Here is a 26648-nt window from a genome sequence, read left to right on the forward strand (position 1 = left end):
TGGGAACAGTCTAGCCCGAACTGCCAGGCCAGGTCTTCCCTGGACCGGAAACAAGCATCCCAGGACCAGTTTTGGTGTTCGCCCTGAGTTGGCAGGGTATGACCAGACGTGGGTCTCTTGCTCACTTTGCCACTGGATTCAAGCTAGCCTGGCTGATGAGGACTGTTAGCCCGAAACCGGTACTAGGATGCTTGTTTCTGGTCCAGGGAAGCCCTGGCTTGGCAGTTGCGGCTGGACTGTTCCCATGAGGCACAGGGTCAAGACTGATTTGCATATAGCTGGGTCTGAACTGAGGTGGTGAAATGAGCTAAAGAACGATGATGGATTGAACCCAGATCTGTGAGTTGGGGTAAGTGTCTGAAAAGTTTCAGCGCTCCGTCCATCATCTCCTTGTGTTTGCTTTTTTTTTTTTAAGACCAACAAACCAGAATTAGACAAGATGGGTAATTAAAGTTTGTGATGGTCAAGAGGGTCACCTGGTATGTCATTGATGTCCACTTTAAATGACTAGAAATAGCACTGCTTTTGAAGGCATTTAAAATATATTTTAATCCTCACATTGCCATCTAACCACATTTCAATAGCCAATACACACAGCTGAATCACAAGGGGGCGAGTTTGACAAACACATCGACGCTGAAAATACAGTCACACTTTTAGTAGTTAAGTTCAGTTATTGTCAAACATATATACAAGAACAACATACTCTCCTTTTCTTTCTGGGCGCATACTTTTGTAACACAAATAAGAACAACTCTTTGGTATATACAATTGGGTCTCTCCTTTTAGAGCTTTACATGTTGCTTTTCTACTCCGATGTGCAGAAAATGTATTTTTAGAAGTGGGATATGTACATGCACTATAGGTTTGTTTTCAGGTATGGCACGGTGTGGGTACATGGGAAAAGCTTTTGTCCACTGGCTTTTTTATAGCGATATAGAATGCAGTCATCTTATTAAGCTGTGCTGCCACTGACAGTAAATATCATACATCATTTTCAAAATGGAAGTTTAGGTGTTCTATGAGAATATGCCATTTGTTGATAGCAGCTAACGTTCAACAATGCTACTGATCGAGATAGAAAAGTGATTAAGAGAAGAGACTATAAAGAGAAGGAGTAAAGATAAAATGCTGTGAAGACACAGAGTTGCGGGCTCCGTGTGCATTCAGTTGAGGCTGTTTTGGTCAACATTTGCCCATGGCGAGCCTCTTTAAAATATTGTCCTATGGGGCTTCTCTTCAATTAGAGGATTTGTTGGAAAGGGGAACTCCTTTGCTCTTTTGATCAAATGCGCTTATTGAAGAAGACTTTTCCCAAGCACTACTAAACCCGGTGCAAGGTTGATGCTTACCTTGTCATTGAGCACAGCAATGTTAACAGATGACACCTACAAGCTTCCAGGCAAAAGTAAGACTCGTGTAACACAATATAACAGTCAGTGTGAACACGCAAGAGAGTGACCATACTCTGAGACTATAAGTTCAAAACTATTCTCTTCATGGAAGCTTAATAGGGCCAGGTTACCCAACACGAGGATACAACCCTGAAACAATTGATATATACCACGTTCTTCAGTATTGATCAAGCATTAGAGGTTTATTGTACCAAGTAACCATTTAGTGTTTTCTGATGAGCAACCACTCCTCAGATAAATAGTAGATATCCATCACGGAGCCGGCCCAGGCTCCACCATTGAAATCCAGAGCCAACAGTTCATCGCCCACAGGAATGCTGTTTTGTATATGGCGAAAGGCCCACCGTATCTAGGATGGGCCTTCTAAAGTAATATTTCCTGTCTGGCTCTGCCTAGCTAAGCACACCGGTACCAGGGACTAAAAAGTGAAAACAATTTCCATAGTGTGAAAAGAGAAAAGATCTTGTGCATCACAAATACATTTTTTGGCTTCCGAAAAACAAAACAATTCACAATGGTCCACCATCATGCAGCCCATAAGGCATAAATATTTTGACGAAAGTGCTCCGTGTGTCAGGGGGAGCACTTTCTGCAGCAATGGTCACCAATATGGCGGACAACTCCCAATATGGCAGACAAGTGTCCTCTGGTTTCATAAAAGTGAGGCACTTTAAGAGAAGCAGTTTGCATGTCCTGTGCACAAATAGAGAAAAACAGCAACTGGACTTGGATGTTTGTTGACAGAAGGATAGAAAGCGGGACCTAAATTAATTGAGCAAACAAATTTAAGCGTCAAAATCTTTTGGAGAAGTATTTTTCTGGTCTTGTCAGAATTATTGTTTTTCATTTTTAATAGGAAAAATTCAAATTAAATATAGGTATTTCTGAGGTCATGGCCTGGTAGCTGATAATCATATTAAGGTTATAAATCTGTGGATGATTCTTTGGGGGAAAAACCTCTTCTGGAGGTTTCTACCCTGTTGACCCTGAATTGATTTTGACTTTAGCACTAAAACTAAACAAAATGCCCCCACAACCATCTCCTCTATGTTCAGTATTAGATAACTATCTGAAATCTCGTTCACTTAGAAAAACAGAAGTCATCAATTCTACAGGAGTGGAAAGGAAGGAGATTTATAAGGTATTCGTTGTTTCTGCTGCTCTTTAAAAGAGAGGATGGCTTCAGTTTGCTGAAGGTAGTCTCTACAGTTCGAGATACTTAGACATTCAGAATAGAATTAATGCATTTTGCAAAAGGACTGCTTCTGCAGTTTACTCTGTAAAAATGTTTTGGGAAATAGAGGTATAGAATACTCAATTTTAAAACTGCAACAAGAAGGTGAGAACATAAAAAAATATAAGGAGGTGGTTAACCCATGGAAAATAAGTATATTTCTCCAGGATTAGTATCTTTCATAGATTTACAGACATGTATCATTCCCTGTCGTCAAAGTAGCAGCCTGAAAAGGCCCTCAAACAGTGCCATTTTATGTTTAAATTAGTTTTATTGTGCTGCCATTGCATAATACAAGCATTGTTTAGCTGAGCTGGCGTCAACATTCGGCCACTCTCAGCCCGTTTGTAGCTTTTAATTGAATCCCCAGACCCTTTGGTTCCTCCCCCCTCCCCCCTCCCTACTCTCCCCCCTTCCCCCCCCTTCCTCCCCTGAGTGCAGGCTGTATCCGTAGCGCTTCCACCACCCTGGGTAATTAGGTCTGGGAGGTGTTAGTGGGTTGGGGGTTCTGTGAGGCGCAACAACTTGAGGTATCTGGGGCATGTGAGCTCGGTAAATTCTTGCGACAGGAGTGTTGTAAACAGGCGCCATGTGTCTCTAAAAGTGTCTCCACCTGGGTGAAGAGATGTTGCTAGCCTTTCCATTCCTAGGAGGTCCCAGATGCGGTGCAGCCAAGCTAGTCTCAATGGGACTCTTTCAGTGCCCTAAAGAGCCAATATCGCCTGGTGCGCCGCACGAAGGGCTAGTGTGATATGTCTACCTTCTTTGGAACGGAGCGGTTAAGTGGGTTAGGAAGCCCCAGGATGGTGAAGGAGGGGAACCTAGGAAGCGGAGTGTCGAAGTGAGTATTTATAACAGTGCCATTTTAGTAGCACCCTCACCTCTTTGGAAAAGAACAGGACATAAACCAATAAGGTGAGTGTTCCTCCCTGTGGTTGCATGACCGATGTGCACCAGTGGTACTCCAGCAGTGCTGTTGTAGCTGCCATTTTTCCTTGATAGTGTTATGCCCGCTTTTGTATGGTAGAATGGGCCTTAACTTTCATTGATAGCAGTATGCCCGCTTTGGTATGGCAGAAAGCTATCATCGCTGCTATCGATCTGGCGATAGCTTGTTTTGACAGACAATATCTTTTGTGTGGATTGAAAAAGAACACAAGCAAATTATTTAATTTTCTGACGTCTTTTGTCCTAATATAATGTAAGACATCTTTGTACGTTTAGCTAAAGCACTGTTAGTTCTGCTGCCTCTGTAGGGTTCTTAAAGAATGTTCTGAGGATTATTGGTGTGTTAATGCGAAAGTCTGTAGGCACATTCGGAATTAATTAGGGAGAAGTACTCAGAATGATCTGGTCTTTGGTAAAGTGAAGGTAGAATTCTTTTATTATAAATGCTTCTATTTCAACCACTGTTCTCATACAGGTGATCGCTAGGAGCACAGCAGTCTTCGATGACAGATTTGATATGCACTTGGAGAAAAAGTTAAAACTGACTTCTCATTAATTGGGACAATACCATATTAAGTTTCTATTCTATTGCTAGTTTCTTAAATGGAGGGAATACTCTGAATAGGCCTTTAAGGAATTATTTGATGACTCCGAGACCAGAATGTAGGCTGATCCTAGGATTGTCTGTATCGTCAGCTGCCAGGTGAACTTTAGCTGCCATGGTAGAATGTGGTGAGGTTAGACTGAGAATAGGTGATGTTCTTTTGAAGCCCACCATATACAGAACTTACTCCACTTTGCCAAATAGATTGTATTCATGAAAATTGTGCTAGCTTGGACTGTATTTGTCTGAATTCTTCAGGGATGTCTAAATAATGGATTTTATTGAACTCAGGATCCAGGCTGATAGCTTCAGACATCCAGGGTTCAGAAGGATCTGCCCCTGGCATCTGGACTGGATGTCTGGTCATGACCTTGGTAGAATTGGTGTTCGATCTAAAAGTAGAAGATCCAATACTGCCCCGGTCTTGTTGGGGAGATTTAAATCCTTCCACAATGTTCTTTTTTAAGTTTTGTGATTACTCCGGGAAATAGGAAGAGTAAGAAAAGGTTATGAAAATGTCTTGTACCATACAAACAAAAGCGAATTCCCCTGTGAACCTGCTTGCGGATCTCAAGTCGATTTTTGGTTTCCCACATACAATGAACACTATTATTTCATGTAATTCTCCCCTTAGTTCCAATTCGTGGCAGTCCTGTGATGTGCTGCTGCAGTAATTTACATGATGGTTCTCTATTCCTGGGGGGGTGTTCTGCTCTTATTGATATTTGATGCTTCAAGGTCCACTTCCAGAGGTCCTGTGGTTCTGCTGAAAGGATGTGCGATCTTGTTCTCCCTGTTTGCTGATGGAAAAATATTGTTGCGGTATTGCCCGTCCTGATCAACACTCATGAGTGGTGGGTCATTGATAGAAATAATTAAAGAGCTCTCCTGACATCTCTTTACTTTGATGTGTAACTTTTTGCCTTGCACCGACCACAGCTCTTTCCATTGATGCATCTGGGTCACTACAAAGTGTAATTGAGGTAGAAGAAATAATAGACCTACTCCAATATTATTTTTTTAAGAGAATTCCAAAAAAAGACCAACCTATTTGTTTCCATTGCTTATCTAGCTCTTCCCGTATCGGGAAGCAGCATCAGGCAGAAGAGTAGAATTAGGTATATACAGGGTGATATAATCCTAGAAGGTGTTTAGGTAGACGTACCTTTATTTCGGGAACTGGCCTGATAGTACGATGAGAATTTGGTGCCTTTTTTTAGATGGTTGTGCTTTCATGGTGACTGTATCTATTACGGCTACCAGGAAATCAATTTTTATTGTCGTTGCAAATATGACTCATCTTTAATGCGAGGTCTAGGTCTTTAAAATGCTTGGCACAATATTCTGGTGCAGTGCACTGATTAATCTTTTACTAACCAGCCATCTAGTTATGGATAAACCTTTGAGCAAGATCCGCAGAGAGGCCATGACGGGTGTCATGCACTTGGTTATTATTCTGGGAGATGATCTGAGCCCAAAAGAAAGGACTCAATAGTGGCAAAAGTTTACTTAGAATCTAAGGCACTTTCAGTATTGAATTTTTTTGTTTGATAATCAATTTTATTGATTTTAAGATCAAACACGTTGACAGCACAAGACATTTGGTACAAGCATTAACCGCATTTGTCATTCGTGGGTACATGCAAATTAGTCGATGGAAGCACCATCCTGACGCGTTAGCATTACACCTGTATATAAAAGGGAGCGTTCGTGTAATTAGTCTAATTGATTCAGCTATTTGCCCAAGATTCTGTTGTACTTGGTTGGGCAACTCCGGGCCTCGAACAAAGGCATCTCCTGTGCGGCACACCAGTCCACTCCCCGGCGCCACCTTGCTAAGGTTGGGGGTTTTACTAGCACCCAGGTTGCTGCAATGTCCCGCTTGGCCACCATGACGGCTGCCCCAAGAAACACCTTGTCTGCGCAAGAGCCATCCAGGCCTTCCATCACCCCTAGGATAAGACGCACGGGATGGGGGGGAACTGGCCCCAGGACCTGTGTAAGTTCTGACTCTATTGCCGTCCAATAGGGGGCAACGCTAGGACATGTCCAGATCAAGTGATAGAAGTCTGCTGGTTCGTGGCCGCAGCGCGAGCAGTTCGGGGAGGGGCGCAACCCTGCTCTGTGTAGGCGCGCTGGGGTGAGATAAGTCGCATGCAAATAGCATAGTTGTATAAGGCGGAGTCTGGCTGAAGCCGTGATTGTTTTGGGGGCCATGAGGGCGTCACGCTAGTCTTCCTCTTCCAGTGGACCTACCCAACCCCTCCCAGCGGGTCCGGAGTGGATCAAGAGTTGCCGGTCCATTGTTAACACGGGTACAGTATATTCGGGAACCCCCCTCCTCCTCTAGTTCCCCATCATGACCTGGGGTTCTAGTGCCATTTGTAACAGAGTCTATGAGTTCAAAGATGCAACTTTTACATAGCTTACGTGACAAAATAAACAAAAATGTTCTGAGAAGACTCTAAACAAATAAACTGAATAAAATCATGCAATACACTTGAATGAGTCACTTTGTCACTTCCAGTGGCCGAATGGGTTTGGGGTTTATAAATAGTAGAGTATTCCGTTAAAGCGATTACTTTTAGAGAAACGATAAAAAAAAGATGATTACCAATTGGGCTAAGAAATCAGTGGCTTCACTTGTTGTGACTTTTTGTCCTCTTGTTGAAAATTGTTTTTATAAATTATTTTGTTACAATCATACTTCAAATGGTGGTCTTATGACTCATCAGTCTAAACTCTACTGTCTTTAGGCAGTTCCACTATAGACTCCTGTGCAACAGTTAAGGCAGTTAATAACTCTCATAAAGGAGGTCTTCCAATTATAAAAAACTGTTTCTAGGTCTTTGATATTACACAATAGCTTAGAATAAGGTTTAATTGCAATTGTGTTATAAAACAGATGTAAAGAGAGTAAGCAGTCTTCTTTCCACAACGGAATTTAAGAAAACAACTGTTACCAAAATAACAACTCTATTTAAGTTTAAAGAAGTTTAAAGATTTTAATAAGTATTTTGTAAACTATGTTTTTATTCGCACCTGAGAGAGCCCCTTTAACATGGGAAGGTGACCAAAACAGATAGCTTGCCAAATACCAGACTGGGTTTAGAACACCAAAAAGCTGTACTTGTTAAGCACATTATTTTTCAAACGTACAGTCACCAACACAGTCACGGGCACCTAAGTCTTATCACCACCACTGCTTCTCTTGCAAGCTTTCATAATCTATAAGTACTTAGCTGAAGCTTCAGTTTGCGAGAACAATAAAGTATTTCCCTTATAGGTCACTCTCAGTGCTAGCCTATTTCCTTTCTGGCACTAGGGCACATGACACTCCCTACATCACTTTTGTTTAAGCATGCTTGTTTGTGTGTCTTGCCTGGATATGCTATGCACAGGTCTCATGTAACATTTTGCTATTTTATTATTCTTTGTTAAATGCAACTTTATGAATTTCTTAAGCACATGATTCTAGTTTGCATGATTTAGGCCACACCCCAAATTGTGTATTTTCTGATCCAGTAGAACTCTGGGTACAGGAGCACGGAGAGGATGTGGCCTAAGGGCTAGAGCGGTCGACCTAGAAGCTTGGGAACCAGGTTTGAGTCTCAGCAGGGACGCTCAACATCCTATGATTCTGAGCAGATCACTTAACCTCCCCGTGCCAATCAAACAAACTTAATATGTCCGTTGGTAATGCAACTGGTGCTCATGTAAGGCACTCTGAAGCCTTCGGTCAAGCTCGCACTATATAAAACTCCAAACAAAAAAACAAGAATCCCCAATGCTTTACTGCGCACACTTTCCACCAGCTGGAACCAGATGGAAAACGTCCCCACCAGGGCCTGGGAGCAGGGACCCGGATGCAGGAATGGGCCTAGTAAGCCTGAGACCTACAGGTTTTCCCTTATCCCGGGTCCGCCGGCCCGGTAACTTGTGAATACTGGAGTGGAGATACCTGCCGGAATCATTAACGTTGGCCTTTGCATCTCCCCCTCAAGTTACTGTGGTGTACAGAGAACATTAGGCCTCTCCGTTTCTAAGCAGGCTTTGTGAATCACAAAATGTTATTGGTACAAAGGAAAATAAGCTTTACTCGACCTACAAACAGTTACGTGGCGCTACACCAGCCAGTTCAGCACAAACGCAAAGCTGCCGCAAATCTTGCCCTTTGGAGTATTTGGAAAGAAGCACATTAGTTCTAAGTGCTTTGCAGTAATTGTTATGATCATTTTTGGGGGTCAAGGGTTGACTGCACTCCGCAAAAACAATACAGGTCCCGCATTCAGCAAATGTGTGAAATCAATATGGTGCAATGAAGTTTTTTCTGTGCTTTTAACATTTATTTTCTCGTTCTAACCAAATTTTTGTTTTGAAGTGACACATTTGGTTTTGCTTTGGTTTAGTTATGACTCTACATGTCTCGCTTTAGAAATTTAATTTCTTTCGCACCTCACTTTTGTTTTCCTTCTCTGTCACGCGCTCCATCACGCACACGTATTTAGATGTGGCACTTGTTAGGCAAAAAAACAGTGACACAGACAGACATCCAAGGCTCTAAAAGGAGGGTTTAAATATAAAATTGCTCAACGGGCTAAAAGGATTTTTATCTATAGATACATCAAAGAGATGTCCCTCAGCGCCTTTGACAAGACGTCATTAAAGCTGGCTCGTGCAAATATTCCCACGTCTATAAACACTAGTAATGACCCGACAAACAAGCAACAATTTCGGTGCTATGGCCGGGGCACTCAGGTGTTAACTTCTACATTGACTCTCTAAAGAGCGCCGCCATGACCGTGGGCATGTGTGGAACACAAAGACCTTCTAGAGGCAGAACATGGATGGAAAATCCTAATTTAAAGTTAAACGCAGACGGACGCTGGTGCGTGCAGTGCCACACCAATAGGCTCGCGGCCCAAGCTATGCCACTGGCTCGGGAGAGACAGTAACGAGTCCGCGTTTGTGACTACTGCTATAATTTACTAATATACATACTGCTAGTAAGTATTTAGTACTTACTTATGGACCGACCGTTACGTGGTGGGCTGTGCTGGGGCACACTGCCTTAGTCTTAGTATAAACTGGGCCTGGTGCTGCCTGCCCCCAACTTTGTCGGGCTGCCAGCCTTAATGCTTGCTGATGATGACTCACGGGGTGCGCGGGTGTGTCGGGCATGGCAATCATTTGAATAAAATCTGTACACGCTGCCACACAGCTCCTACACCTGAAGAACCAAATCCAGCCCAATTAGTGTCCCACTCCGTCTCCCGCCCACCAGCTAAGGGCCGCAGCACCAATGCCATCTGTATGACTCAGGCAGTCACGGGAGACGTCGAGAACAACACTCTACGCCGAGTCAGTGAGCTGGAGACGGTATTTAATTAATTAAGTCAAGTCAATAATATAATGCGAATAATGTGACGTGCAAGCAGCAGACACATAAACCCGGCCCTGATAAGTAAGTGTCGGTGCTAAGCACCGGAAAGCACCGGCACAAATTAAGCGCATACCAAGGTCTGGTGAGGTGTCCAGACCACTGGCATCACCTAACTCCTCTCCCCAGTCTGGTTCACTCAACTGGTCTGCTAGAGGGTCAACAGACCCCTCCCAGTCCTCCTCACCCTCATTTGGCTGCCACTCAGGGCGATAGGGAACACCATCCTAGAACAGGGGTACAAATGTACCGGTCAGCGTCTGATCCGGCGTTGGTCGACGTCGGTCCGGCTCCATATTCAGATCAGGGTGGAGGCCGGGGTCGACGCTGGCTGGGGACACAACCGGCGTCGGAGGGGGCGAAGGTATCGTGAGTAAATTTGATGCTGGAGGAGGTGTCGTAAGGTCGACCAGCGTAGATCCGGACCCAGGCCTGGATCCCTGGGGGGCCTGCGACACCGGGGCCAGAGCAGCCGGATTCAAAGGCCTTGAACCCCCAGCCGAGTTTGCGGGGCCGAAGGTGCGCAGGCGGAGTTGGGCTGTCCAAAGATCGAATGAAGGGCTTCGTAAAAACTACGAAGTTGGGCAGAGGTAGCTCCGGCTTCCGGAAAAGGAGGGAAGCTCGGAGCCGACCCAGCAGGCTCCACAGGCGGAGCCGCAGGACTACCACCATCCACATCCCGCATCGCATCGGCTGACAGACATGGAGAACGCGAAAAGCGACAGTGCTTCTTCGTCTTCTTTTTGTGCTTCAACTTACCCGAAGATGAAGACTTCGACGATGAGTGGTGGTGATCGCTTCGCAACCGGTTCTGCGACCTCCCTCTCAACCGGGACCTCGTGCGGAGCGGAGCGAACTGCCGGGCCTCCATAAGCTTTCGAGACCGCTCCCGCAAAGACTTCAGGTTCATGGACCGACAGTCAGAGCATGATGTCGTATCGTGGTCATGCTCCAGACACCAGAGGCACACGAGGTAAGGGTCAGTAATCAACATCAATTTGTGATAGGAGTCACAAGCCTTGAAGCCGGTCCGACGTGACACCTCTGCGTGCACTAGGAGTCAACACGACTCGAAAAGAGGTTGACAAATGTTGAAAAATAGTTAGACAAAAAGTGACTAAGGGTACCTCTCTCTCGGATCTGCGTTGGCTGGCACGGAAAAAGAAAGAATGGACGTCAGCGCACGAGGACGGCATCTAAGTAGATACCGCGATGTCATCCCTGCGATCACGACGCCGAACACGGAGTCGAACAACGCCACCTACCGACGCACAGGGGTACTGCTACGAAAAAAGTCGACGGATCCAGTCTGACCCCTGGGGGTAATTCTAAGGTAAGGAATCTGTAACTAATAGTCTCTTTCAGATAAGAACAAACTAATAGAGGTGCAGGTCTAGGACAGGACAAAGGCCTCCATCCTTCTTGTGCAGCAGAAAGAAGTGGGAATAGCAACCAAAACCTACTACTTCCTTCTGCACCCTCTCTATGGCTCCTGATGTAAGTGGAGGGGTAGTCTTGGAGGGGTAGTTTTGAAGGGGAGGAAGGATGCCCCTCCGGACAATCTGCAGAACCCATTGGTCTGATGTTATAGACCACCAGTGGAGCAGATGATAATGATTCCATGATGATGAGTGGACAGACTATAATGGTTTGGAGGCTGCTGGGGAGGTGGTGGACTGGCCCGACCTCTGGCCGCTTGACCCACGAGGTCTGCGGGTACCGCGCCTGGCCATGCAGAGGCTGGAATGCTTGTGCGCCGCAGTGGCAGGGGAGGTATAGACCCAGTTGGAAGCCCCTTCCGAGGCCACGAAAAGAAGAAGATTGGGGGTGGCATGGTGCCATGAAGAGGTCTAAGGACCTGGACGTAACCCTGCTATCCTTAAAGCGCTCCAGTGCTGAATCCGCCTGTTCTCCGAAGAGACCGGAGTCATCAAAGGACATGTCCATAAGCGATGCTTGGACATCCCCAGAAAAGCTAGGCGTGGTTCCTCAAGACCACCATCAAGGAAACCGCTCTACCCAGCGAGCTGGTGGTATCAAGACCACTTCAGATGTAAACTTGGCTGCAACTCTCCCATCATCAACAGCTTGGGAGAGGACAGCCCGAGCCACCTCGGTGACCGTCAGCAGCACTTGCACAACCGTATCCCACAGAGCGTGGGAGTAGCGGACCAAAAGGCACACAGTGTTCACGAACCACAGTGCAATGCTGGTGGAAGAAAACATCATCTTCCCTAAGGTGTCCAGCCTCTTGGATTCAGGGGTGCGTTAGAAAATACACCAAGGGAAGTGGGACCTTGGACTACCAAGCTCTCCGGGGTAGGGTGTTGTGTGGGGAAGTTGGGGTACCCTTGAGCGTGGTGGTAGAGGCAGGCAATCGTCTTGTTTACAGGAGCCCCTGTGCTGGGCTTGGACAAGGTCCCAAGCAGGACGTCTGTAAAGGGTGTCATTAAAAGGGAGAAGCGGTTCTGAAGGGGACACTCCAGGCAGAAGTACCTTCATCAAGATATTCATCTTGACTGCCACAGGGGGGCAGGCTAAGGTCCAGGACCTCAGCTGCCTTTTTCACCACCATTGCAAATGATGCACCCTCCTCTGTTGCCATTGTAGGGGGAGAAAGCATGCCAGTATCTGGAAATGCCATGCCACTCACTGGTTTCTGCCAAAACCTCACCCCAGTCCACGTTTTAGTCAATGGGCTGGTATTCTTCAGGGTCACGTGACCCCTCCCAATCCTCGATGAGTCCTAGCCCTTAAGAATAGGGCTCAAGCTCTGGACTTGAAGGCAGGGCTCCAGTCTGGGCCAGAGTCGGCGTCGGCACATGCCCATGTGGCTCCATGTCAGAGTCAAGGATCAGGATGGGACGGCACCACTGGTGGGCGCTGAGAACATCAGCATCAGGACCGCATCTGGGAAGGTTGAGGTAGTAGCGCCAGTCTGGATCCTTCTGTGGATCCAAGGGGCCCGACTTGCGCTGGGGCCAGAGACGCCTGTGCAAATCCAGTAGAATCCCGCAGGAACTAAGGAGTGCTGACGAGAGCGGGTCGCTCATAGATGAGGCGCAAGGCCTCATAAAACTCATGAAGTTGAGCGTGGGGTCGCTCCGGCTTCCGGAAACTCAGGGAAGTGCAGAGCCAACACAGGTACTGGCTCAAACGTGTAGTCAGTCCTTGAATGTCGACGTTCCCATGTCTCAACGGCCCACGGACAAGGTGAAGTTGAAGATCTCTTCGATGACTTGCTCTTCTTTTTGCAGTGTGGCTTAAACCAGTGGCCTGTCGACTTCGAGTGTGGCGAAGATTTCGGGCTCCGCGATCTTCATCTCGACCAAGTTCGAGACCGTCGTGGCATCGCACGCCAATCAGCCAGGAGCTTGAGGGACCGCTCCCTCAAGGCCTTTGGGTTGATGACGCGACAGTCGACGCAGGTCTTTACGTTGTGGCGCACGCAAGGCACCAAAAAGGCACACATGATGTGGGTCTGTCACCGACATTGGTTGGTGACAGGAGGCACAGGGCTTGAAGCCAGTCTTCCTAGAGGAAACTCCCGCCACACCAGGAAAAAAAAACTCTTGACAAAAGAAAAAAAAGCTCAGTCAAAAATTGACTGAAGGTTTAGATCTCTTCGAATCAGTGCCAATTGGTGTGGAAAGAAAAGAACTGAAGTCAGAGCACTCTGGTGGCGCCTATATAGGCGCCACGCATGCACAGATGACGCAATGCAGAGCGGATCACCACCACATTCTGGCACTACTGCTCACGAAAAAGGTTTCTGATCCAGTCTGAAGCCCGGGGATAATTCTCAGGTAAGGAATCTGCTGCTAGAAGTCGCTATCAAATATATATTACATTTACAGATTTTTCAATGGTCATCTTGAGAGTGAAAAGACATTAAATGCATTTAAAAAACGTCAATAATAATAACAGTGAATAACAGTGAATGTGTTTTTGTCAGTAGAGATATTTGTAGGAGACATGTTTCTTACCTGCTCATAAAGGATATTTATCTTATCTCTTTCAGCTGTCAACATTTTGACATTAGATTGAATTTCCACCATGTGCTTTTCAAATCTGTCTAACATGGTCTGTAGATCATCTCTTTCCCTTATAATCTGCTTTAATTCAGAATTATATGCACCACTCTGGAAAGAAAAATATATGATCATTTTAACTAACTGTATGCATATGGTCCCTCCTGAGGGAGGAGATATGTGTTGGTCTGACTTCAACTAACTACATAATGACAATAATTGTATGCTAGAGCTGGGCAGGAAGACATTTTGACATGCAGAGTCTTGGATCTACAATGCTCACGTTCTGGTTCTAAGCAGGACATGAGTAACTCAGTGCGAATAGGTCTACTAGCAAGGCAATTCTCTTTTTCACTCTAATTTTCTTCTCTGCTTTTTGGATTTCTGGATGTATCGTACATTCCCGGATATATGTATGCTAACTAATTCCCTCCTACTCCACCTGGAGGCTTCTTTCTAGGGGTGAATCTCCTCCCTCTTATTTGAAAAATTTGCTGCGGTGCAAGGGGGCATTCTCAGTGACACACCCTTGAGGCACTTCTCAAATAGAAAACCAAGCAGAGCTAGCAATTCTGCACTTCTACAGAACCAGAAATACAAAACGGCATAATAACAACTGCTCCAAATTACTTCAACTGTCTTGAACACATCATCATCAACATAACAAATTTAAAAAAAGGACCTAAACCCGCAAACGCCTGGTTCTCCAAGTTTAACAAAAACCTTATACTAAAGTCTTTCCTGGCCTCACACACCTCCATACTGTCCATTAAATAACCAAGTGTCAGCGCAACTCACCAGCTTCTGTGTCATTAAATCTAGATCAGTCACAAAGGGACAACTGTGAGCGACAGCCTCAATTCTCACAACTTCAAAAGCCTTGGAATTACAGAAACACTGCTCACTACCAGAAATCTCAGCAACAAGATCAATCTTGTTGCACCCCTATCAGTCGCTTGCAATCTAAAGCCAACCAAAACTGACATAAACAAACTTTTCAAATCTTATAGATCAAAAACATTTGGATACCTATAGCTTGACAAATTACTTACACGTAAAATATGGCTACAAGTCAAATCCTACACTAGCTATTACTTGCTTGTACGTGATCATATTTTAAATGCTTTAACAATACTAAACAAATCAACAAGAAAGAAACCTACACTGTCCAAATGGAAATACAGTGAAAGCGCTATTAGAACTTTCTCTAATTTGTACACTTAAAAAATGAGCTTACCTTTTCTGGAGTTGTAATGAATGGACTTTGTGATTGATTTGATGGACTATATCTTCTTTTGAATGTCTTTTGAAGATTTTCTAGTTCTTTCTTATAGTAATCTCTTTCTTCTTCTATGGTTTTTACAAATGTGTCCATACGAGATGGCGACCGGTCTCTTCGTAAAATTCCATAATGCGTCCTCATTCTCTCCAGTTCAAGTACAAGTTCTCGCTCTGAACGCAAAATCAAGCAAACATTTTAATACAAACTGAGTAATAAAAATAGAAGTAAAAGGGTCACGGGGTTTGTGTTCATTTCATATAAGCTTACCATTCAAAATAAAGTATAGGCTTTTAACGAGCCAAGTACAAGAAATATAAAATGCACATATTAGGCACTGTTTAAGGTTTGCTAGCTAAGGTTTAGCTTTAGCAGTCTAACAGAGAAAATGTCTTTAACACCAACAAACGTACAAGTATAGTGACTTTAGGGAAGCCTCCTTCAGCCATGCATCTCTTTGTCAATACTTAAAGTCTCTTTTCCATTTGGATAAGTCCATAGTATAACTGCACATATTTTACATTTTGCAGTGGTGAATACAACACTTGTCTGTCTTGGAATCGCAGCTGCACCTGAAGAAACAATTGCTAAAATATGACCAATATGGGGCAGGCACATGCCGTGCTTCAGCTCCTCACACTTTGCGCTGAGTAACCAAGTCCGATCTGAAGAGCATCAAAACATGCCAGCTTACGAGTTCATGTTGCTGCACAGAAGCTATGGTATCACCTTAGCAGATTTGCCAGCCCTTCCCAGAGACTGGGGGAATATTTTCCACTGCGCTGGGCACCCCCAATAGTAGAACCCTAGGCCATACATTGCTCCATAAACTCCTCGCAACTTCTCCAGCCCGAGGGGCAGAACAGCTCAACATGCAATCTGCGCAAGCTGGGTTTGCAGGGAGGTGTGTCTGACAGGCACCAAGGCATAGTGCAATGTGGTGCTGATCTACCTGTACTGAGCGCTTGACTGATGGAACACAATGCCACAGCATAGAAAAGAAGAATCCATCTGCATTGGAGAGTAGGTGGGGTTGAGTGATGGTCTGTGTTATCTTTCCACTTTGTTGGACTCCTTGGACACCGGGTGGTGTAAGGGGGAGAAGAGAAATTGAGTCACAGAGGCCAATTCAGCACTGAAGGGGTGTCATAAGTACTCAAGAGATCATTAATTAAGTACGCCAAATTGTAGTGAGCACCATGAATGCCCCAAGAGCCGTCCAATCTCTTGTGCCCTCACACCACTGCAGGCAGCACTGCTCCCACACAGAAGATCCCTTCCTCATAGACACCACCAGCTCTTGCATGTCTCTTCACAACCTTTCTCCCGCATGCCCCAAGATCGGCGACTCCCTTCTGAGACAGGACCAAGATAAGGTCGCTAGCATCCTAGTATGTCTCCTTGCAGTCCATCACCAGCTCCTCCTTTAGAAGTACAACTTCCTCCGGGAACTCAAGCAACACCCAACGAACTACCCTGCCAAGTTCCCAGTCTGCCATACATGCAGAACCTCTAATTTTCCACCCCAATCTTGAAAATGAAAAATCAAATGACAAAAGCATCACAGAATTATTCCTGGTGACAAGAAGAATACAATCATGCTCATGTGTGAGAAAGTGGATTCACCTGTATCTGTGCCTCAATACATATATATGTACTATGAAAATACTAATGGATCAGGTGCGCCTTGACATGTGCTGTTGTATTCTATTACTTATTAGCCATGTTGTTTTTAGAACTGCTTCAAGAGCGCCGAAAACTGTAATATTCTTGCATATCTGCATGCATTTGTAACATACTGCTGCCATAAAACTCTAGGTTGTACAGTTGTGAATGTACTGAACTGTGTTAGTAAAGTGTAGACTCGGTCTGAGATTGGCACAGCGAAGCAAGGATTTCTGAAAATAGTGCAGTCAGTTCCTGTTAGAGCTTCTTGTATCATCTAGTCAATGTCTTGTCAAATTCCTTCCCACAAGAAAATTCTGGCACCTGCTCATTAGTCATTTTCTTCAAGTTCTTCCTCCATAATGTGGCATCACTTCTATTCACTTGCATAGAATGAAAGCATATAACCATGTGTAAAAATCATATGAATTTTAGCAATATATGCTCCAACTGGTAAAGGGAAAAACACTTGTCCAGTGAAATGCAATTGCCTTGCATTATTTTTGCTTGCTTGATGACTATTTTGCATTAAATGCATGTTAAACTTTACATGCTGTTAGAAATGGGAGTCTCTGGTTGGCAGAGGTAGGTACCCTTGTTCAAATAGGGACCCTTGCTTCTAGTCAGAGTAAGGGGGATACACACTTTAGATAACCCCTGCTCAATCCCTGGGTAGCTTAGCACAAGGATACAGGCAAGGCGTAAAGTATTTGTACCTAAAGTACAAGTTACTTACCTTCGGTAACGATGTATCTGGTAGAGACGATTCTAGCCGCAGATTCCTTAACGTAGAATTACCCCCAGGCGTGCCCAGCATCTCTGCCACAACTCGATGCCGCAGACAGCAGGACAGACCGGCCGAGCGACGAGGCGACGTAGCGACAAGGAGAAAGATGGACCCAACGCAAGCTGCTCCAAGACAATTGGCAAGAGGGTCGTGACGGTAGAGCAAGGAGCCCGAAAAGGGCGACCACACCTCCCCAGCACATGACGGGGTTATGTAATAGCTACAAGCACCCCACATAGGGTAGGTTACGTCCCAAGAACCATGGGAACACCTCTTAGGAAAAAATGTCCGCAGCAGAGGACAAAACAGAAGACCTGCCGAAAAAATCCGCACACGGCTTACCAAGCAGCCAAGAAAGAAGACACGGAAGGCCTAATCTCAGGCCCTACCGGGCTTACCAACAGCCAAAACCACAAGTCAAAAAAGGGCCGGACCAGCAGCCAACAGCACCAAGGGCCCAACAAAAGAACCCTAAGGCACACCAACCACACAGAACACACAACTGGGGCTACTCGTTACAAGGCCCCAGGAAAACAACGGGAGAACACCTCCCAAAACACAGACCGACATCCAAGTCACTAAGGGGGAGGGGAGGGGGAGGAGGAGGAGGAGGAGGAGGAGGGCGATGCCCCGCAAGACACCTCTGAATGGTAGAATTCGCAGGGGCGTGGAACAAAAGAGCGCCATCAAAGGGAAGGTCAACCAGCCGTTCTCTAATGTTCTCAGGGAATACCCTCTCTCGCAGCTAGGCATGGCGATGAAGGGCCACCGAAGAAGCCATGGTACGACCAAGCACCTCCGAAACGTCCAGAGCCGAGCAAAGAATAAAAGCCGCCAGCTTCCGGCCATCCAACACATGGTGCCTCAGATCAACACAGACACCCTCCTGAGAAGCGGAAGACATAAGGGACTCCGCCGAATCCCATAAGCAAGAAGTGGCTCTAGCCAAAACACAAAGAGTGTTAAGGGCCCGCAAAGCAGCACTGGAGGAGGCGAAGATGTTGCGCCCTCAGGAATCTTACCAGCGGGCGTCCCGTGACGGGGAAGACAACACTGATGGCAGGGTGGGAAAGGCAGTCTGTAAAAGAGGACCCCTGGTAGAAAGGTGGAGGGAAAGACTGACAGGATCATGCGGGACTGGACAGTGGCAGTGCAGAAGTGGCTGGGGCACCGGGTCCCCCATGGCAGGACGCCCCCAGGCCCCCAAAAGAGAAGTGTGGAGCGAAGCCTCGAAGGGAAGAAGCAGCTCTCGACCACCAGAGCCCTGATGGAGGACCTCCAGCAGATGATCCGTGGGGAAATGGGCAGCTGGATCGCCCATGCGCAAGATTCCCGCAGCTGTGGAAACAGCCCGAGCGAAGGCAGCACTTGCCTCCGTAGGGCCCTGCGGCGGGGAAAGCAGTTCCTCCGTGGGAGACGGCTGCAAGCTAAGGTGGCCGTCCCCCAGTCCAACCGGAGGAAGGAAAGGCCAAGCCCGAAAAGGGGGAAGGTGGACCGAGGAATGGGGAACTTGAGGTGCCTCTGGCGCAGACTGCGGGCTTGGTGACAGCAAAGAGCCGTCCTTAGAGGATACCGGGGAAAAAGTCACGACGCGGCGACCCGTCTCTGGAGAAGATGAAACCAACAACCACCGAACCTCTGGAGAAGAGGGGCGTCCGAAGACGAATCAATGACCCGACGCCAGCACGGTGCCGTAGAGTCCGCCACCGGAGTCAGGTCAACATCGACAGGCGCCGAAGCGACCTCCACCACAACGCGCGGCGTGGGAGAACGGGGCTGGGTCGGAGCCGGGCGGCTAAGGAACGGCGCCGACTCGACTTCCAATGAGGCAGCCGTCTGCGTGGAGGAGCGAGGGGTGCCCGGGGACATGACCGACCCCTAGCCGGCCCCGCCAGGGCCAGCAGCCGCCAGCGCCTGAGCGGCGTCGCCTTGGACAAGGCCGCCGCCTGCCCAGAGAACCAAGGGGGACTCGTGGACACGCCCCAATCCCCGGCAACCTCCCGTGACACCACAGGGACCCCCGCGAGGGTTTGAAGAGAGGCAGAGGCACCGTGGTCTGAAGGAGGGAACCCCCGAAGCACCGCACCCCGACGGCACCACATCTTCAGAACCTGGAGCCGAACCGGTCGGCGCCAGAGCCGCCAGCGACGCCGCAGAAGTCTCCGCACGCAGCAAGGGATCCGCAGACGTCCCAGGTAGAGAAGGAGAAGAGGGAATAGGCCTGCATCTGGGCTCTGGTCGCCCCCGCGCCGGGGAACGGTGGATAGGGTGGCGACGCGCGGGCCGCACCACCCGCGGAGAACCCACGCCCCCAACAGGCCGGGGACCGGGCCTCGGGGACAAACTGCGACACTTACCAACAGGTGAGCGACGCCCTTGTGGCCTGGGAGAGGGACGATGTTGGAGACGGAAGCGGCTGGTCTTGAAGCCTTTCGCGGGGGACGGGTGCAGCGACGACGCAGACCTGGACATGCGTGCCGAAAGGAGTTTCATCCAGCGTTCCCTCCGGGACTTCGGCTTCATTTGCTGACACGCCTCGCAGTCCGTGGAGTCGTGGTGCTCCCCCAAACACCACATGCAGATGGGGTGAGGATCCGTCGCGGACATCTGGCGCGCGCAAGACGAGCACGTCTTGAAGCCCGAAGGCATTCGCACGCTGTTCTCAAGAAAAAATGCTTAAAGCGGAAAAAGAAGGCCTGAAACAGGCCAGGAACATGATCCAGATCCGCGTTGCACGCGTAAAAGAAGAAAACTGATGTTAGCGCGCCAGGGTGGGGCGTATGTGACCTCGCTGACGTCACGCCCGCGGAGGACGTCGTGGCGGAGTCGCGAGGTGCCGCCCCACCCCCCCCCGACACGCAGAGATGCTGGGCAAGAACGTTTTCCGGGTCCAGTCTCACGCCTGGGGATAATTCTACGTTAAGGAATCTGCGGCTAGTAGTCTCTATCAGATACACACAGTAATACAGTGATAACTCCACAAATGTACACCACACCAGTTTAGAAAAATAAAGTATCTTTATCTAAACTCAACAAGACCAAGTCGACAAATAATCCAAGATACAAGTATTAATAAAATTACTTTTAAAAGGTTTTAGGCAACTGGGTCCATAGAAAACTATGGATGTGTGTTTCCTCTTAAAGTAAATGTAGTTGCGACAAAATTCACAAGGCCAAACAGCTGCAGCGAGGGGAGGTGTTTCCTGAGACCTCGGGGATGCGATTCAACAGTTCTGCTGCACGCAGGAGAGAGGTGCATCGGGTCTGGTCTGCAGGGGGAAAGCGATGCGTCGATTCTGAGGCGACTCCGATCCGCAGGTGATGCGCACAGGTCCGATGTGTGGAAATCCAGGATGCGTCGGCGATCGATGCGTCAGCATTGAGCGGCGCTGCGTCGGTTTCTTCAGCCGCGACCCCTTGATGCGCCGGTTCTTGAGGCGGTGACAGGTGCTGCATCGGTTTTGGCAGCGGCGCGGCAATGCGTGGGGATTCTTTTCGCACCGCAGTGCTGCATCGGAAAAACTGCGCCAAGAAGAGCGATGCTTTGATTTTCTTGTAGTTGCGTTGCTTTTCCAGCTCCCAACAGCAGAAACAACCTCCAGAGGCCCAATACAGTCACAGGCATCTCCAGGCAGGTAGGAACTCCCAGCAAGGGAGTTCAGGGGAGCTGGGGGTCTTAGTGTCCCTGAGACTTCAAAATAGGAGGCAAGCTCTACTCAAGCCCTTGGAGATCTTCTTCTAGCAGGGGGACACAGCACACAGCAAAGTCCTTCTCCTTTCCTTGGCAGAAACAGCTACTGCAGGCCAACCCCAGACACACAGCAAAGGGGCAGTACTTCTCCTCAGTTTCTCCAGCTCTTCTCCTTGGCAAAGGTTCCTCTTGATTCCAGGATAAGTCTTAAGTTCAGGGGTTTTACGTCTAATATTATACCCCAAAATGTCTTTGTTGTCTTTGTGCAAGGGTCTCGGAACCCAGTCCAAACCAGTTCTGTCCTCACTGGTGCAGCACGACCACAGGGGGTGGAGACAGCATTGTGCAAGGGAGACAGGCCCTATTCAGGTGCAAGGGAATATCCTCCCATTACTCTAAATTCAGCCAGGGTCTATTCAGCCCAGCTCCGAGTCATCCAGGAAGGGCCAGGCACACCTCAACCCCCCACAGTGGCTGTCTACAGTGAATGCACATACCCAGCCCCTGTCACTCAAAAAACAGACAGTCAATACGCAAACAGGCAGAGGCACACAGAATGGTTAAACAAGAAAATGCCTACTTTCTAAAAGTAGCATTTTCAAACACACCATTTAAAAACCATCTTTACAAAAAGATGTGTTATTAAATTATGAGTTCAGAGTGCCTAAACTGTATTTCTCTATCTTGTTCCGATGGGAAGTTACATTTATAAGATGTTAAAAATAAACTCCCATTCTGTCCTATGGGGCTAGATAGCCTTTCAATAGTGAAAAACGAAATTGGCAGTATTTCACTATCAGGACATGTCACACACACCAGTAGATGTCCTACCTTTCACATACACTGCACCCTGCCCAGGAGGGTACCTTGGGCCTAACATACCGGTGCCTTACATGTAAGAAAAGGGAAGGTTAGGGCCTGGCAAGTTGATGCACTTGCCAAGTCGAAATGGCAGTTAACAACTGCGCACAGGCACTGCAGTGGCAGGCCTGAGTAACCTTTCCAGAGCTACTCCGGTGGGTGGCACAATCAGTGCTACAAGGCCCACTAGCAGAATTTGATTTACAGGCCCTGGCACACTTCAGTGCACTTTACTAGGGACTAACCATTAAATCAAATATGCCACTCAGGGACAACCAATTGTAACAACAATTTACACAGGAAGCACTTGCACTTTGACACTGATCAGCAGTGGCAAAGTGCACAAAGCATCTAAGCCAGCAAAAACGAAATCCAGCACAGCCTCAAAAATACAGGAGGTAGAGGCAAAAGGTCAGAGGAAACCACGCCAAAGATGCCCAGCCTAACACAGGCTAGCACACGTGTTGTGGTTTTCTTTATTTTTTTTTAGATGTGCAAGAAAGAAGGGTGTAATGTGCAAAGGATTTAGGGCCTGGCTTAGTAAGAACTGGTCGCAATTTGCAACCAGTATTTTTGTGACAAGTGTGGTAATTTGCAAACCGACCTATGTTCAATTTAGTTAGATTGCAAATTACCAATTCGTAGTGAGTCGCAATTCGACCTACGTCATGAATATTAAATCAACCACTATGAATTGCAACCGTCACAGGGATCGTGGCCTGCTGGGGTCAGCAGACCACTAGGTCTGTGATTTGTTTTAAAAAAGCAATCCCGTAAAGGAAATGGGACTGTGTTTAAAAACAGCAAAGTCTTTGATGTTTTTTTTGGTTTGTTTAAGAGGATGCAGTGGTCCCATGGAACAAAGCCTCCTCTGAAACATACTTTAAAAAAAATATATATATCTACAAAGGGGAAGAGGATCCCATGTTTGTAGTTTGCAAAGTATTAATGTTTTGTGACCGTAATTCAGTTGCAAATCATTCATACATTCCATTTTGGTATTTGGAAGGGACGTCCTAAACACGCAACTTCCAAATGCCGAATCAGTATTTGGTTGCAGACCCAAATTGTGATTCGGTAATGTGTTAATGAAAAGCAGTTTGGGTTTCATACCTACCAAATGCCTTTTTTTGCAGTCGCAAAGCGACCGATTCTGCCAACCGTCCCATTGTAAATGCAAAAAAGCTTAGTACATCTGGCTCTTATTCTTAGTGGAGTGGAGATCACCTCTAACAAAGGGCTTCACTAGTACACTTGCTTTCTATGATCCTAACTATCGTCTTATTGTGTTTTGTGTATTGCTGTGCTGGGGCCTCCAGTGGTGTGCAAATCCTCTTATTCCTTCAAGCTTGGTCTCTTGTCATGACCCCCTTCCCTGCTCTTCTCCAGATAGGCTTAGCCTTTTGTGTGCTATGCTTTCAGGAATTGATTTTTATTGTCTACCAGGGAGGCGATATTTGTCTTTACAGAAACTCTCCAGCAGCCTTTAGGCAACCCTCTCATACCACAGATAGATGAGCTGAGGAGACCATTTTGTTTGTGATTTGAGAAGCACTTTATTTGTTCACCTGTACTAGTCTGCAATGTCTAAGCAGACTCTTTCTTTATGCCAGTGTAGTAATATTTAGCTCCTTAGGGATTTTGCTTGGATAGATTAAGGAGCTTAGATCTGCTTACCTGATCCAACACCACTTTTTAGTTAAAGTGTATATCGTTTGTTGTTGGGATTTCTTATGTTTTGCTTTCTTATTTCGTATTTAATCACTGCAACCACTGTGCAAACCTGCTTTGCACCCACTCCATCTATTAACTTTAGCCAGTACGGCTTTAGCGTGCCAGCAATAGCCTTTCTGCATATGTGTGCCTGCATGTGTTAAAAAGCTAGTTTTAATTGTTTTGCTAATGCTCAGTGTTATATTTCATTGTGGTTACATGTATTAATCTGCATTATAATGAGTGTGATACTACACCGGACTCTCAAAATGTATGTTTGACTATATGCCTCGAATGCTCAAAAATGGCCTTTTTGAAATGCGTGATATCCTCAAGTCCACCTTCAATACAAATACATATACACAAGAAACTACTGTCAAACGTATTAATCTTGGCAGCCACAGCAGAGCGATGATGAAGGATGAGATGGGCAAAAACAGCATGAAGAATGTTGGGTTTCCCGCCATCTATTAAAGGGAGATGTTGAATTCGAATGGAAATGTTATCAAGTGACCATTATAGAATTTCAAGTCCCTTTAATGACCTAACCCTGAAGTTATTTCTTATTTTGCTTTTTATTATTGAATCTGAAAAATATTTAGATAACTAATATAGGCGGCCTTTGTTGATTGACTATAAGGTTGTATATGTGATGAAAATTTAAGAAAAGGACTTATGTGCATTGCCCTCTTTATTTCAACAACATATACAATGTATGCAAAAGATTTCACTTGTGTTTCAACAACACTGAAAAATGAAAGCCATTATACTGGAAACCTATACAGCTTACAGCCCTATTCAAATACTGATAAACATCCAGTTGATGGTACATCCACGCAGTATCTTTCTTGCTTAATTTGGTCTCTTATTTACTGGTTGACGAGTCCAAATCAATTATTTTTCAGGACTGACACCTGGGAGCTCATTAGAAACTTTTCATCACAATCAACTGGTGAAAGGCCCTATGCAAGCCACACCCAGGGTATAGTCCCAGGGTTCCTGCTACCATAGAGCTGCTGAGGGAGTCTCTGGCACTATTCAAGTTTTATTCTTAGGTCACATAGTTGATAATCATCATTAAATGCCAATAATACCAAGGTCTGAAATCATACTCATCCAATTTGAAACAGTGTGTCAGTTTCAATGACAGCTTTCCTTCCAATACCCCACATATAGAATGAGATAGGTGCAACCTTTTTAAAAGAAAATGGACACTTTTTTGTGGCCATCAGTGAAAGTCCTGGTCATCCCCTTCATCTGCCTTTGTTCGCCACCCAAAAGAACAAGACAAACAAACTCCTCACTCCTGAGCAGAAACATGGTGATTGGCTAGTCAGCAACGTCCTAGTGAAGGACATGGCAAAACACTATCTTACCCAGCCATAATGAACATACACAACTTTTTAGTCACAGTCAAACAGTTAATTACTATGTTTACTTTCATGTCCCTGATTGAAATATAACTGTTTACAGCCCAATAGCTCACAATACCAAGAGCGCAGATTTGATGCTGAAATTCTTTAATAACAAGTTTGGACAAGCCTACTTCATACGGTCTTACACATATGGGGACTATGTTTTCACCTGGTTACAGGTGTGTTATCATTGCATTGGGGCAGGCTACAGTAGCTCCAATGGGGACACACTTGACAATCTCCTTGGCTGCATTGGACAAGAACTCTGGAGTAAATCCTCAACACTCTAAAGAGTTAAACTGATGTCCTGGTACGTTTAGGCATCAACTGTCATACCATATGCTTAATTCAAAGGTGCATAAATTACAAAATCCATGATAATCATCTCAAACCCATAATGCTAGACTCTCAACATTAGAAAAGTATCACCCTGCAATTTAAAGGGACAGATTGATTGATTTTGGAAAACTGACAGCCTGGCGACACACCCTTCCAAAGAAATATATGCGATTGTTAATTAATTCCTAAAACCTGATGTTGCAGGGAAGGATACTCCTTCTTCGAAGGAGCGGTGTGATCAGCCAGCAAATTACTTCCTAGACAAAGTCAAACAGATTTATGACTCCCTAGCAGTGAAACCAGACTCCCCAAACCCATCAAAAATTAGCGCCACAGTCAGGTAGCCCACAGCAGAACTTTCATTCAGAGGTTGAGGGAATCTGATATTCTACGGGCAGCAAGCATAGTAAAATCAATATCACACCTTAATACAGCCCCAATGAACATTCTGCTCAAAAAGGGAAAAGGCCACATCTTCTGCTCTAATGGCCTTACACAACTCCTCACTGGAGGCGGGTTGTGTTCCCAAAGCATGAAAGCATCCAGTTATCCGGCCTTTTTTAAAGCCTCCTTGGACCTTGATAAATCAGAAAACTATAGCTCTATTTCACTGCTTACAGGGATAAGCAAAATCTTAGAGAAACTTTTAAATGGCTTTCTTTCAAAAACTGTCTGGAAACCACGAATCTGTCTCATCACACACAAATAGGCTTTTGCCAAGGCCACAGCACGGAGACAGCTCTTCTGTTGGCCACTGAGGACCTGAAGATGACTCTAGACCATGGATGGTCCGCTGCGCTCATTCTTCTCAATTTGAGCGCATTTCTCGATACCGTCTTACACTCAGTCCTGAGTGACTGGTTGGAAGCAATAGGGGTCTCAGGGATAGCACTAAAATGGCTAACATAATTTCTACAAAAGAGTGGAGATGAGTTGACAAGGGCTAGAAAGCAGGATCACTCATGTTTTCTAGAAGGGTCCTCACTCACCAACCTAGTTGGGGACATGCTTCATCATAGGACCCCCACCATAGAGGCCGAGTGCCTCTCCGGTGTGCTTCCACACCCGATTACAGCGGAGTAGGATTTAGGGAGTGTTGAGTGCAACTGCTGGTGCAGTGATTGGTGTTAAAATAGCCTATACTACTCCATAACATTTTTTTAATGATAGGGTAGTATGACTAGAGTAAACAAATGGTGCATGGTGGACGTTGTGACTGATTATAT

At 46.2% G+C, this 26648-nt stretch overlaps 1 protein-coding gene across 2 annotated transcripts in view; it reads right to left on the reverse strand.

Moving 5' to 3' along the window:
• The window catches only part of CEP135 (centrosomal protein 135), a 479333-nt gene that overhangs the window by 288475 nt on the left and 164210 nt on the right, over positions 1-26648 (reverse strand). For both annotated transcript variants that reach the window (XM_085642056.1, XM_085642055.1), the window contains exons 11-12: positions 14910-15124; positions 13628-13783 (exon numbers count right to left, since the gene is read on the reverse strand). In XM_085642056.1, coding sequence (XP_085498182.1) covers positions 13628-13783; positions 14910-15124 — 371 coding nt within the window. The remainder of the gene's footprint in view (positions 1-13627; positions 13784-14909; positions 15125-26648) is intronic.

This window comes from Triturus cristatus, chromosome 2_2, assembly GCF_964204655.1.
Source record: "Triturus cristatus chromosome 2_2, aTriCri1.1, whole genome shotgun sequence".
NCBI classification, from domain to species: Eukaryota; Metazoa; Chordata; class Amphibia; order Caudata; family Salamandridae; genus Triturus; species Triturus cristatus.